The sequence below is a fragment of the Manihot esculenta genome, chromosome 7, assembly GCF_001659605.2.
Source record: "Manihot esculenta cultivar AM560-2 chromosome 7, M.esculenta_v8, whole genome shotgun sequence".
NCBI lineage: Eukaryota > Viridiplantae > Streptophyta > Magnoliopsida > Malpighiales > Euphorbiaceae > Manihot > Manihot esculenta.
Window position 1 is genome coordinate 4,015,405 of NC_035167.2, and position 13,889 is coordinate 4,029,293.

The following is a 13,889-nucleotide window of genomic DNA, read 5'->3' on the forward strand; positions in this document are numbered from 1 at the left end:
ATTTTCATGGGAAAAGCTTTAATCAAATGGTCCATCCCCTCCAACAATCAGTGGCATTTTCGTAATTCCAGTCTTTGTGAAATTTATCAGAATTCAGAAACAACTCCTCTGCTACATTGAATTCACTTCTCATTCTCTCTCTCTCGTCCACATAGGAATATTTCTTTTGGATTGTAATTAAGAAAAAGAAAGAAAAAGGAAAGAAAAGAAAAAGCAAAAAGGAAGACATGATGAAAGAGTAGTAGCTCTGAATATCTCAGTCATTTCTGCAGACAGCCAAAGATAGAAGAATTGAAATTCATACAAACTCAAAAATCATCCATTTTTTAGCCCATTACTTCACAGCCTGTAATGTGAAGAGTCCTTAAAAATCCACAAGAAGCCGACAGTTTCAGATAATTCCAAGCAACCCATGTGGGATTCTTTCCCTTTTTTTAGCCCAACTTTGTGTTGATTCTTTTGCCCCCTCTTCTCCTACTCATTTTCTCTGCTCTAACTCCAATTTCCAGGCACTTTTTCTGACAAAGTTCTGCACCCCTTCTGTTTGATTTTAGTTATTATCATGTGGGATTCGGAGAGTGAATCCTTTGGTGGACGAGATTACGGTAATGGAATTCTTAGCTCAACCAAGCATGCTGTCAAGACCGATGGGTTTGAGCTCAGAGGCCAGTCATGGTGTGTGTGCTATATCTGCTCTCAAGAAGTTCTTATGCTTTTTCAACCTTTTGGGTTTTTTTTTTTTTTTTTTTTGGAAAAAAAAATTGTATTTGGGTTTTCTTTCTGCTAATAGTTTATCTTCTAATCCTTCTTTTTCAGGTATGTGGCAACTGATATTCCTAGTGATCTTTTAGTTCAGATAGGAGATGCAAATTTCCACTTGCATAAGGTATCCATTTTTCTCCTTTGAATGCTTGAATTCACTTCTCTCAAGTCCAAATTCAAAATTCAATAACAGAAAGAATAGTTCTTGAATTATACTGACTTACCTGTTTTCACTGTTTATGTTCTTGCAAAAGTATCCTTTGCTTTCTCGGAGTGGAAAGATCAATAGAGTAATTTATGAATCACGCGACCCAGGATTGAATAAGATAGAATTAAATGATCTTCCTGGTGGACCTGAGGCATTTGAGCTTGCAGCAAAGTTCTGCTATGGAATTGCTGTTGATCTAACAGCAGGCAATATCTCTGGACTTAGATGTGCTGCTGAGTACCTGGAAATGACAGAAGATTTAGAAGAAGGTAATCTTATATTCAAAACTGAAGCTTTTCTTAGCTATGTGGTGTTATCATCATGGAGGGATTCTATATTAGTACTTAAAAGCTGTGAGAAGCTCACACCATGGGCAGAGAACCTGCAGATTGTTCGAAGATGCAGCGAATCCATTGCTTGGAAAGCTTGTGCCAATCCGAAAGGGATAAGGTGGGCATATACTGGAAAACCCCCTAAAGTTTCTAGTCCAAGATGGAATGATATGAAGGATTCAAGTCCTAGTAGAAATCAGACAGTTCCTCCTGATTGGTGGTTTGAAGATGTTTCAATCCTAAGGATTGATCACTTTGTTCGGGTCATTACAGCAATCAAGGTAAAGGGTATGAGGTTTGAATTGATTGGAGCTTCAATAATGCAGTATGCAGCAAAATGGCTTCCTGGTTTGATTAAAGATGGTGCAGTGTCCATTGATGAAGGAAGCAATAGCAGCAATAGTAGCAGCAGCAGCAGTTGGAAAGGTGGATACCATATGATTGTGGCAGCGAGTAAAGACGAACCTCCATTAACTCAGGGCAAAGATCAGCGCCTGATAGTTGAGAGCCTCATCAGTATAATTCCATCACAGAAGGATAGTGTCTCCTGCAGCTTCCTCCTCCGCCTGCTGCGAATGGCAAATATGTTGAAAGTGGCACCTGCATTAGTTACAGAATTAGAGAAACGAGTCGGGATGCAGTTTGAACAGGCAACATTGGCTGATCTTCTAATACCTTCTTACAATAAGAGTGAGACTATGTATGACGTGGACCTCATTCAGAGGCTTCTGGAGCATTTTCTGGTTCAAGAACAAACAGAAAGTTCTAGTCCAAGTAGACAATCATTTTCTGACCAAAGGGGTAATAATCCAAATGCCAAAATGAGAGTGGCAAGGCTTGTTGACAGTTATCTCACAGAAGTTTCCAGAGACAGGAACCTCTCACTAACAAAGTTTCAAGTACTGGCAGAAGCTTTGCCTGAGTCTGCAAGAACCTGCGATGACGGGCTTTATCGAGCAATTGATTCTTATCTTAAGGTAATTCATATCCATCTTTTCTTCCCCAGTATTGTTATTTCTTTAAGCTGTGTATTAAGAATATGAAACAATGAGAAACCACATGTACTTGAATCTTAAATGCAAGTACAGAACTTCTGCCATAAAAGTTAATAAAACTTGAACAGAGATTGATTTTCTGTGGCAGATCTTCATGCTTGGTTAGTTGGGATAAAAAAAATAAAAAATAAAATAAAACATTCTATTTATGTGTTTAATATTCATGTATAAATGTTAAGAGTTTGATAATACACCCAAGATCTACATGCTAGAGTTACACAAATCAAATCATGTATATGCACCAGTTGATTAGAGGATATACCAATCACAAATGTAAACAGAAACCCAACTGATAGAAATAAATCATAAATGTGGGCAAGTAGTCAAAAGAGAAAAAGACATCAAATGCAATGGTCCCCTTTATAACTCCATGACCACAAACAAACATTCTTTTCTTTCATAATCATAATAGCTCATCAAGATAACGATTGCAGTAACAATGTAAATAAATGTGCATTAGGCTACTAGTAGTTAAGAAACTGATCTGCGAAAAGGAATGCATAGGCATATGAGCACATTTGTCAAGTCATGTCAAGAGAAATTAGAGGAATCCATGGCAGAGAGTGTGGTATCCATCCCACATTTGTCAAGTCATGTCAAGTCATTTCGGACCAAGTGGAAGTGGGTTCCAAACGTTATTTGAGTCTGGGCCGGGTTGTTATACAGAGAGAGTGAAAGAATTCTTTAGGGTCAAAATTCTACATCTTAGGTAATTTGATTTTGTGATTTTTCTCTGGGTTGAGAGTCTTATTTGAATCACAATTCAACAGGCTCATCCAACACTCAGTGAGCATGAAAGGAAGCGCCTGTGCCGAGTGATGGACTGCCAAAAACTCTCAATTGATGCCTGTATGCATGCTGCCCAAAATGAGAGACTACCACTTAGAGTTGTGGTGCAAGTACTCTTTTCTGAACAGGTAAAAATAAGTAATGCAATAGCAAATAGCTCTCTGAAAGATGCTAGTGAAACACAGTACCAGCCCATGATACCGAATCGCAAAACGCTACTTGAAGGCACACCACAATCATTTCAAGAAGGATGGACAGCTGCTAAGAAGGACATTAACACACTCAAGTTCGAACTCGAAAGCGTGAAAACCAAGTACCTTGAGCTTCAAAATGACATGGAGAATTTGCAGAGACAGTTTGATAAGCTGACAAATAAGAAACAGACTTCAGCTTGGACTAGCGGATGGAAGAAGCTGAGCAAATTAACCAAGATGACAAATGTAGAAAACCATCATATTGAATCCCAAGTTCCAGAAGCTACCATAGAACAACAGACTAGAAAGACCCCAAGAAGGTGGAGAAATTCCATTTCCTGAAAGTCAAGAAAAGGAAATCCAAAAGAAAGAGATTGGCAACAAATGAATACCATTACATTTCCCCTGTTATCCTCTTTTCTCCTTCATTTTTCTTTTGGCAGTCAGGGTTATTTTTCTTTGTTTTCTATTCTTTTTCCCTTCTTTAAAAATCATTAGCAATCACCCGAAAAAAAAAAAAAAAAAAATAGCAGTAAGTACAATTATCACCAAAATCTGGTCATGTCATCTGTGAGTTTATCGCTTACTATTTTAAGTGTACTTGGTTCTCAAGAGATGAATTCAAGATTGGTCCGATTGTCATATAACTTGGTGAACTACAAAGTAGAACTACATTTACTCTTTTCTCTATCTTATGTGACGGATCAGAATCATGAACACAAACAAAGAAGAGAACTTAAGAATTAACAACAGAAGCCTGCCAGAAAACAATAGTTGCACCTTGTAAACTGTATAGTACATAAAGAAGAAAGGAGATTATATTTAGTGAATTTAAACAAACATATCATCCCTACTCCTTAAAGCTTTGTTCCAAGATAATGACCAATTATACATCCTATCTTGGTAATTAAAAATGGTAACAACAGGACATAGACTGGATTGGCATATGTGGAATACCAGGCCAAGAATGAATAATTTGCAGGGGAAAGTCATATCAATCAAGAATATGAAATCTTTCCAAGCAGCAATGGACCTGAGGGGGAGTGGTAGGGGTTGCCGCCCCTTGCATAGGTTACTGTTGAAAAATAAAAGAAAGCTCTGATACTACTGTTAGAAAATCAAAATAAGACTTTAATAACATGTTTAATTTAAAACGAAAAATAAATGTCTAAAATTAAAATTAAATATTTAAAAATAGAAAATAAATATCTAATATTACACAAAAAAATCTAGAAAAAACATAGCCTTACACTCAAATTCTTTTTTATCTAATTTGTCACTAAACATATCTAATCAAGAAAACTTATAGCACTAAATATCTCAGCTGCCAACAGTTACCATGCTTAACCCCTTACCTTTTAATAAAAATTAAAAGGTTGACTTTAATTGTTAAGTATATATTTTGGTGCCCCTAAACGTAAATGTTGCGTCCACTACTGTTTCCAAGAGCCTCCATTGGAAGGACTTTCCTCAAGATTTCTACCAAGGCAGTAAATATAAAATTCATTCACCCTAGTACAATTTCTAGGATTCTGTTTCTATAATTGAACTGCAGAAGATTTGTAGCAAGCATCTCAGCTCTTATCTACACAAAGTACAGATGATTCAATCAGTGATGGTAACAGATCACATGACTATGATTCTTTGGGGCCACAGATGTAAGATGACATGCATCTAAACAAAAATAGTAAAGCACAAACAGTCAGACACAACAAGTAATTGCTTTTAGATCATATATCACCTCATATGGAAAAGGTGTTATTGATGTCAAGGCAAAAATGCTCAAATCACACATTTAAAACAAATGTAAATATGGAAGATAATTTGCCACGGAAGTTATCTTGAATGGTGCCACTGATAACACATCAGCTTGTGCATTGCCACATTTAGACATAAATAATTGCAGGCATATCCAGGGTATGGTTATGAAGAATTCCCTTTCCAATTTGCAACTCATGTTCAAGCACAGAATATATAGGGTCCCATGGCACCTTGGTCATGGACCTGCTACTATTAGTGAGAATCATAAGAAAACTCATCAAATAAACCTTGGTAAGGTTATACCAAATAGAAGGAAAAATGTTCCTGCTTTCAAACAAAATCCATAAATACCTCAAAAAGAGCTATACTCCTTGCTTAAGTCTGCAATGAATGCCAAGCAAGTTTTCATTGGTTCATTCATGGACTTCAGTCTTCATATTTTGGCATGGGTTTTTCTCACTTAAGCCTTCATTCTTTAGACTTCAGGTCTTAGACCATAGGTCTTCACTATTCTTTAGTAGGTGGGGCCCATAATTACTTGAATCTTTGTGGACCGTGAGGTTATTGAGTTTGCTACTATGTTGGAAATGCATGGACCAAAATATTGCCGGCTTTGTAATGGGCTAGCATGGGTCCAAAATGTCTTAAGCATTTTGGTTTTGGCAACTCCATAATTATATACCCTTCTTTTCTTCCTTCCAAACATGTGGGATTATTTTCACATTCTCTAACAAATATAATACTTCCCTTGTCCCATGAATTACACGCCTATGGTTATTTTCATATGGATTAAGAAAATGCAGTTAATATAATTAAAATAATAAAGTTTATATTTTCTTTCCTAAAATACCTATACTCGTTTGCTTCGTTACTAAGCTATTCTTGAAACTAATAAATTTTACTTTACCAATATATATTAAATAGGGGTAATTTAGTAAACTGGATAAAGTACTGTCAGAAAAAAAGAAAATGGCCTGTAATTTGGTACAAATAGAAAAAGAAAGCAAGAATCATTACGGGAGGGAATATCAGGCAACTCTTGCAAATTGCAACAAACCCAATAGAGAAATTCCAATTTCAAGAATCCTAAAATATGATTAACTTAAGAGCATGCTTAAACACAAACATACATTTTGCTTAAAATCTCCTCTGCTTGTAGGCAATTTGGCAATTCACAGCATATTATTGTTTTATCAAAGCAACATTTTGAGCTATTAAATTTCTTAAAGCCCTGTTAGTCTTTTGTTGGTTTCAAAAGCACCTTTATGTGCTTATCTGTGAGATAATGTTAGGTGCCAGTGATACCATGCACGAGCTGTGCTTTCAAAATCCCCTTTATTAAAATGAAAAAGGGAGCTGAAGGGAGCTGAGGGGACCCGTTATCAAGAAAATTGACCACACTGCAGCTTCAAGTTAATATGTGCCACAAGAGAATTGGATTTCTTACCAAAACAATAAACCAGGTTCAGCTTGCAGTCACAAAAACGTTGTCTTTGTCCCACATGCACGAAATGCAATTGGAAGCAGAGAACAAGAATATATGTCACAAGTAAACAATAAAAAAAATTCTAAGATTACAAGAAAGAAAAAAAGGTGAAAAAAACATCCAACCTGGCCCATTTATGGAGGTAGATTTTCAATGATTCAACTAAGGACTATCCACAGTCATTTTAGCAATAACTCGATCTTTCTCAGGTATTGACCTTAGATGACCAAGATGGATAATTACAGAAAACATAAACAAACTAATTGGAAAGTAAATCACTCAATTCAACAGAAAGGCAACTAACTGAGGTGAGAAGAATGTTCTGCTACCTATGTATAATTGAATAGGTTTTCTTCATAATGAATTGTATAAAGCAGATACTTTGCTCAGGTTATGAAGAAACTATGCACAAGGGCGTGTTTCCCTTTATGTTCCAGATGAGGGACACAGTACTTTTTTTTTGTCAGAAGGGACACACTACTTCAATTCAATTTACCATAAAAAAAAAAGTTAAAGATGATAAACTTGATATTTCCATCAGTATCTCATTTTTATACAAAAATAGCTCTAAGTTCAAAGCAACCACACAGTTCAAAACCCCTAAATGCTTCTGCACAAGATCAGATATACTGTGTTATTGATTATGGTTTGCTATGTCCAGTACTTTAAGAATAACTTTTCAATAGATTAATCAGAGCCAATATTGACCATCGCTAGTCAATGCATCTAAATCAGATAATCATTTCCATAACAAGCAGCCACAAATTAAAGTGCACTTCATATAAATGCTTATTCATGCATTTTATCAAGCATATGTTGGTCAGATCATTAATGCATGTAGGCAATTCCAATGTGGTAATCAAAGTGGAACCCAGTTGACTAACTACAGAGATTTCTTTGAAATCCTCATGCAGATTCAATCAACAAGCAGTTTTCAGCACAAACCTGGGTACCTCCAAGTGCTTCTTGTGGGAGCCTACAATGTGTCCATATAAGAAAAGCACTTGCATGAAGTGTGCTCTCATATCCACTTTAAAGAATAAAAAAGCACCATTGTTTGTCCAGCAATAAGACTACAATAGCGTAGAGAATTATTTGTCAGACAGATAATAAAAAGAGTTAGAGGCTAAAAAGCCATTTACTTTTGATTTTGTTTTAATTTCACTGTATTTTTTTTTCCAATTAAAATTTAAACTTTTAAAATACTCCAATTGTATCTGCAGTGATTTATAACTTATACAGGTAGAATGATTATGTCAACACTATATCTACAATGTCTACGTTAATAAAATTTATAATTAATCGTTAAAAAAGTTTTATATTTTATTTTTTATTGTAATTTCATTCTATATTTTTATTTTTTTTCAATCAGATTCTGTTATTTTAATATCTGACCAAATTCACTTACGATTTTGTAGAGTTAAAAACTTATAAAATTATCAAAATTACTTTTTTTTATTATTAAATATATTTAAAAATTATTATTTATATTATTATTCAATTTTTTTAATTTTTATTAATAAATTTATAATAATAATTTTTTTTATTTTATTTTAACTAAAATCATTATCCATCTATTTTTCTTGAATCTGTCTAATATACTTACTATTTAGCATTACTTTTAATTTTAAAATTTTCGTTAAAAAAATAACTTTATTAAATATATTAGTTATAAAATATTTAAAAATAATTTAAAATAATATTTAACATTTAAAAATATTAAAAATAATAAAATAATTTTTTTAAAATATTTTTTTAAATTATTCTTTTAACTCCCATTTACTGTTCTAATTCACCCTTTTTTAAATTATATTAATATTTAGAGTGAATTTAAAAAAATTAATAATATATGAATTAAATATTTAATTATCTAACCTGACTTGATTAAGTATCTAAAAAAATATATAATTCATCTGAAATTATAAATTCAATTTCCATTTTTCTATCTCTTAAAAAAATTATTAATAGAATAAATAATTATAAAAAAATCCTTTATTTTTAGTCTTGTTGCAATTTTATCCTAAACTTTTAAATTATTATCAATTTTATCTTAAAATTTGCTGATGTGGTATTGACATGGTGAGTGATGTGGCAATTCTGTTAATTTTCAACAGGATAAATACTGATAGGTACAATTAGAATAACTTTAAAAAATTAAGTTTTAATTAAAAAAAGTATAGAGTGTAATTATAATAAAATAAAAATACCATTTAACTCTAATAAAAATAGGTCTCCAACATATATAGGAAAACATCCGTTGCATGGAGATTGAGTTGTATATAAGCATAAAGAAACCAAGAAAGAAAGATGCTTAGTCTTATCCAGGGAGAGCAGTATTCAGTTCAAACCGAAAAAATCGATCAAACCGAATTAATTTTAAAATTTAGTTTGGTTTTTTATTTAATTCGGCTCGGTTTAGTTTTTAATTTCAAAAATTTCGGTTATTTCGATTCGGTTCGGTTTTGATCAGAAAAAAATAAAAAAATCGAACCGAACCGATTAGTGATAATAATATGTTATTTTCAATAATATAGAGAAATTAAATTATATTAAGATTAAAATATTTTAATTAAATTTTAAAATATTAAAAATAAAGTGTAAAAAATAAAAAAATTTATTAAAAATCAAAACCGATCAAACTGAATCGAATTGAACTGAATCAGACCGGTTTGGTTCGATTCGGTTTCTGATCAAAATCGATTCGATTCGATTCTTATAAATACTAAAATTTCGATTTTCGATTTATTCAGTTCGATTCGATTTTAAAGCGAACCAACCGAATGCTCACCTCTAGTCTTATCTAAAATGAAGAAGATTACTATTTATGGTATATATATCGGTGGCGGATGCAAAAATTAAAGTGAGAGTAAGTCAGTTTTATTTTTTAAGTGAAATTTTAAATTTTACTATTATTATTTATATACATATCAAAAACAAAAGTTATCAAGTTTGAGAATAAATTCAAATAAAATAATAAAAGAAAATTTAGATACATCAAATTTGTACAAATTAAATTAATTTTCTCATATAAAATATTAAATATGAGTTTTTATTTTTTTTTTTTATAATGAGGAATTTAAACTATTAAATATAAAAATCTTATTTGATTTTATCTTATAAGATCTTTAATTTTTAAATAATATAAGATGATTACCTATTAAATTTAATATTTATTTTTCTTCTAAATATAATAGTACATAAAACTACTACTCATAGAATTTCTTTTTAAAATATCTTTTTTATATTTAAACAGTCTAAAATATATAATTTCAATCATATAAATAAAATTGGATAAAAATAACTTTCACTTTTTAAATTTTAATAATAAAAACAATGTATATAAAAAAAATAAATGATGACTTAATAATTTATTTTATGAATATTTTGAAAAATAAGATTTGAGTAGGATACATGTAGTTAAAATTTTAAAAATTAAAAAAAATTATGGATTAGTAAAAAAATAGAGGAGAGGAATATATAAGTAGGGTGACTCCTATAAAAATAGTAGTGGGTTGGAATTTTATCTATTGAAGAATTACTATTAAATTTCTAAGTTTTTAGGAAATTTATATTGTTTAGTCTATTTGTCAATTAAATTGTTAGTTAATTTGTTTGATGTTACGTAACAATCGCTCAAAGTAATTCTTGAGATGTCATTACAGAATAAGATCATGTGGTAAGTATTTTGCAAAAGAGAAACGCGGGCCAGTACGAGGAAAGGAAAACTCGGATACCTTAACATCCGGGTTATCACCAGAAGACTCGACCTTCCCTCAGCAAGACGAGTCTCGACACGAAGTTACCATTATTAAAGCACAACTTAATATATCTCCATTACGCTTGTGATTGCGAGATTCTCACTTATTAGCTGGTGATGTCCCATCAAGCAGATGGCCACGTTACCACTGGACTATTGAAAAAATACCGTATTCATCCTAAAAGGAGAAGAATCGCAGACACAAATGTATGCTATAGGTGAGAGTTGTATGCAGAGTTTACGGTGGTAGATATCACATTTTCATATAATGTGATACTTGACCGTCTAGTCCTAAACTGCCACGGTATCGTTATTAATATAGGTGTTATGTGTCTTAAGCTTCCAACTGCAGGGGGCATAGTAATGGTCCGAGGCAATCCAAGGTTGGCCAAAGAAGGTTACAGACACCCAACAGAAAGTCTCGAGACAACAACCATGCTCATTGACTTGCTGGAGAAGCCAGAGTTTCAAGTAAAATCAGAACCAGTAGACCCGGTAGAGGAGGTCTAGATAGGAAAGGAGCAGAAGGTATAGTTTGACACTACGCTAACCGGCAAAACAAGGAATTGTCTGGTAGAGTTGCTAAAGAGCCGAGTGTCAACTTTCGCTTGGTCCCCAAAGGATGTAACGGGTGTAGACTTGATTTATATCACTCATAAACTATCTATTGAAAAGAACATCAAACTAGTCTAATAAAAGAAAAGAAAGTTCGCATTGAGAGGCAGTAGATGATCAAAGAGGAGGTTGATAAACTTTTGAGCACAAGATTGATAAAGAAAGTACAGTACCCCACGTGGCTGGCCAATACGATTCTGGTGAAGAAAGCTAATGGAAAGTGGAGAATATGTATAGACTTTATCGACCTAAATAAAATATGTCTAAAAGACCATTACCCATTGTCGTCCATCGACAGCTTGGTGGACTCGACCTTAGGCCATGCGATGGTCTCTTTCCTTGAGCCATCTTAGGATATCACCAAATCATGATAGATACCGAGGATGCAGAAAAGACCACGTTCATAACAGTCGAAGGAGTTTTCTGCTACAAGGTAATGCCTTTTGGTTTAAAAAATGTAGGAGCCATGTACCAAAGGTTGGTGTTAAAAATCTTTAAGGACATGGTGGAGTCAACTGTCGAAATATACGTTGACAACATGGTGGTAAAAAGCCAATCATTGGAAGAACAATAGGAGGATATCCGGAGAGTCTTTGATGTCCTAGATAAGACAAGTATAAAGCTGAACCCAGAAAAATGTACATTCAAAGTAAAAGCTGGGAAGTTTTTAGGATATATTATCTCAAAAAGGGGCATAGAGGCGAATCCTGAGAAGATCAGCGTAATCCAAAACATGGAAGCACCTAAGGCTATCGACAAAATACAGAGGCTAAATGGGCGAGTCACTGCCCTGGGCTGATTTATATCATACTCAGCCAAAAAGTGTCTCCCATTCTTCAAAGTCTTAAAAGGCAAAGGTAAATTTGAGTGGGGCAAAGAGTATGCAGAGGCATTTGAAAGTTTAAAAATCTTTTTATCCTCTCCTCCATTATTAAAGACGAAGTTTTGTTTCTATATTTTTCTATGACGCAAGAAAAAGTTTGCTTGGTACTCATTTGTGAGAGCAATGGGGAACAAATCTCGGTATATTATACCAGCTAAGTTTTGAAAGGGGCAGAGTTGAATTACTTTCCTTTTGAAAATTGGCATTTGCAGTACTCATGTCGGCCACAAAGTTGGGACCATATCATACTTCGAGTCACTCACCATAGAAGTCAGGGCCGATTATCCTTTGTGAAAGATTTTACACAGGCCGGAGCTATTAGGACAGTTGTCCACCTGGGCGATAATATTATCGATCTATAATATCAGGTATGTTCTAGAAAGGCTATGAAAACTCAGGTTCTAGCTAACTTTGTCATAGAGATGACTCCACCATTAGAACTTTCAGTCCTTCGATAAAAAGATTCATTCTCTTCATAAAAAATAGGAGGTATCTATAGTAACCGTAGAAGAATGAGAGGTTTGGACAGATGGAGCTTGCAGGGCTGAGGGCTTAGGAATCGAGATCCTCTAGCAATTTCAAACCGGCATAAAACTTCAATATGCGATAAAACTCGCCCTCAAAGCCACTAACAACGTAGCTAAATACGAGGCAGTAATAATGGTCCTAAGAATCATCAAGGAGTTAGGTATCCAAAATCAATTATTTTTAGTAACTCACAATTTCTTGTTAATCAGTGCCAGGGACAATTGAAAGTTCGAGAACCGAATCTCGTTAAATATGAGAAAAAGGTCCAGTCCATAATGGAGGAGATCAAAAGCAGGTTGCGAACTTCACCAGGTAGCCAGAGGTAATAATGAAGAGGCAGACCATCTAGCCAAGATGGCAGTGGCAGGTGAACACACTTAACTCAACCATTCCAGTTTGAGGAGTTACACTGTAACGACTCAAAAACTGAACTGCTACTAGCATAAGAGTTCAGATCGACTTAAGGTCTCCGGAGCCCGCAGCAAGCTTACTATACATCCTGTAATACCTTATATAATCCCATACATGATCATAAAAGCATTAAAAAATTATTTCTATTTCATTAACCAAACTCGACCTGTGTATGCATTAGAATTGAAAACATAAAACTCATACTAGAACCCTCATCAAATGCTCCAATATAGTCAGTATTACATGCCTCAAGCTTGGTTCAAACATAGCTTATACTTTAAAACTTTTACATAAAAGATCATAAATAAGGGATTATAAAAGAAAATTTGAGCAAAGCACAATTCTAATCCACAAAGTATTACATGTCCACAGCTATACTATTACATCAAAACTATACTGAACAACTCTGCTAACCTCCCAAGCTAACTTTGGCCCTACAAACCTGGGGTTAGGGGAAAGGGATAAGCTATAAGAGCCTAGTGAGCACAAAATATAAATAAAAGCAGTTCAATAAAATATATGATCGTATGAATGCATCACAACACAAACAATTTATATCAAAATGGACTTGTCACCAGTAACCTCTACAAATTTCAATAGTGTCCGGTCTACAACGGGTGCTCCTCAAGACTTCCTCTTAAATATAGCATAACATATCTATCAGGCCTAGGCCCAGGCCCATAAAAAAAAAGATAAGTGAGCATTAAAGCTCTGGTTTCGGGAATGTCCTGAAACATTCCCGAATCCAGAAGCCCTTCTTCCTCGCGAAACAGAGGAAGCTCTAATAGTTTTGAATAAATGAAAATTGAATTCAAAGCACAGCTGAATAAATAGCCGATTACACTCTGTATATGCATCGAACAGATAACACCTTGATGACAGGTGATTTATTTTCAGCATGATATATATATTTATACTGTCTTTGGGACAGCGCTTGATATACAGATAGCCTTTGGGGCGTATGTCAGGTGGTCACCCTTTGGGGGTAGCTCTGCACATGTGTATGACCAGCATTTCTTAGCTCTTGGGCCAAATTTGTCATCATAGAGTCTAAGATGTCAGCATTGCTCTCAGACTGTCATTATTTTATTACACCTGAGATGCCAGC

At 33.8% G+C, this 13,889-nt stretch overlaps 1 protein-coding gene across 3 annotated transcripts; it reads left to right on the forward strand.

Moving 5' to 3' along the window:
- On the forward strand, positions 1 to 3,987 carry LOC110619467 (root phototropism protein 3). Of its 3 annotated transcripts, none has more exons than XM_043958536.1 (5): positions 1 to 414; positions 510 to 675; positions 817 to 886; positions 1,017 to 2,279; positions 3,128 to 3,987. In XM_043958536.1, exons 2-5 carry the CDS (start codon positions 563 to 565, stop codon positions 3,680 to 3,682), a joined length of 2,001 nt encoding a protein of 666 aa, XP_043814471.1. In that variant the 5' UTR covers positions 1 to 414; positions 510 to 562; the 3' UTR covers positions 3,683 to 3,987. The 3 variants fall into 3 exon arrangements, with proteins under 3 accessions (XP_043814471.1, XP_021618633.1, XP_021618632.1); XM_021762941.2 differs by having other exon boundaries at positions 555 to 675; XM_021762940.2 differs by having other exon boundaries at positions 1 to 675.
- The last annotated feature ends 9,902 nt before the right edge of the window (positions 3,988 to 13,889 follow it).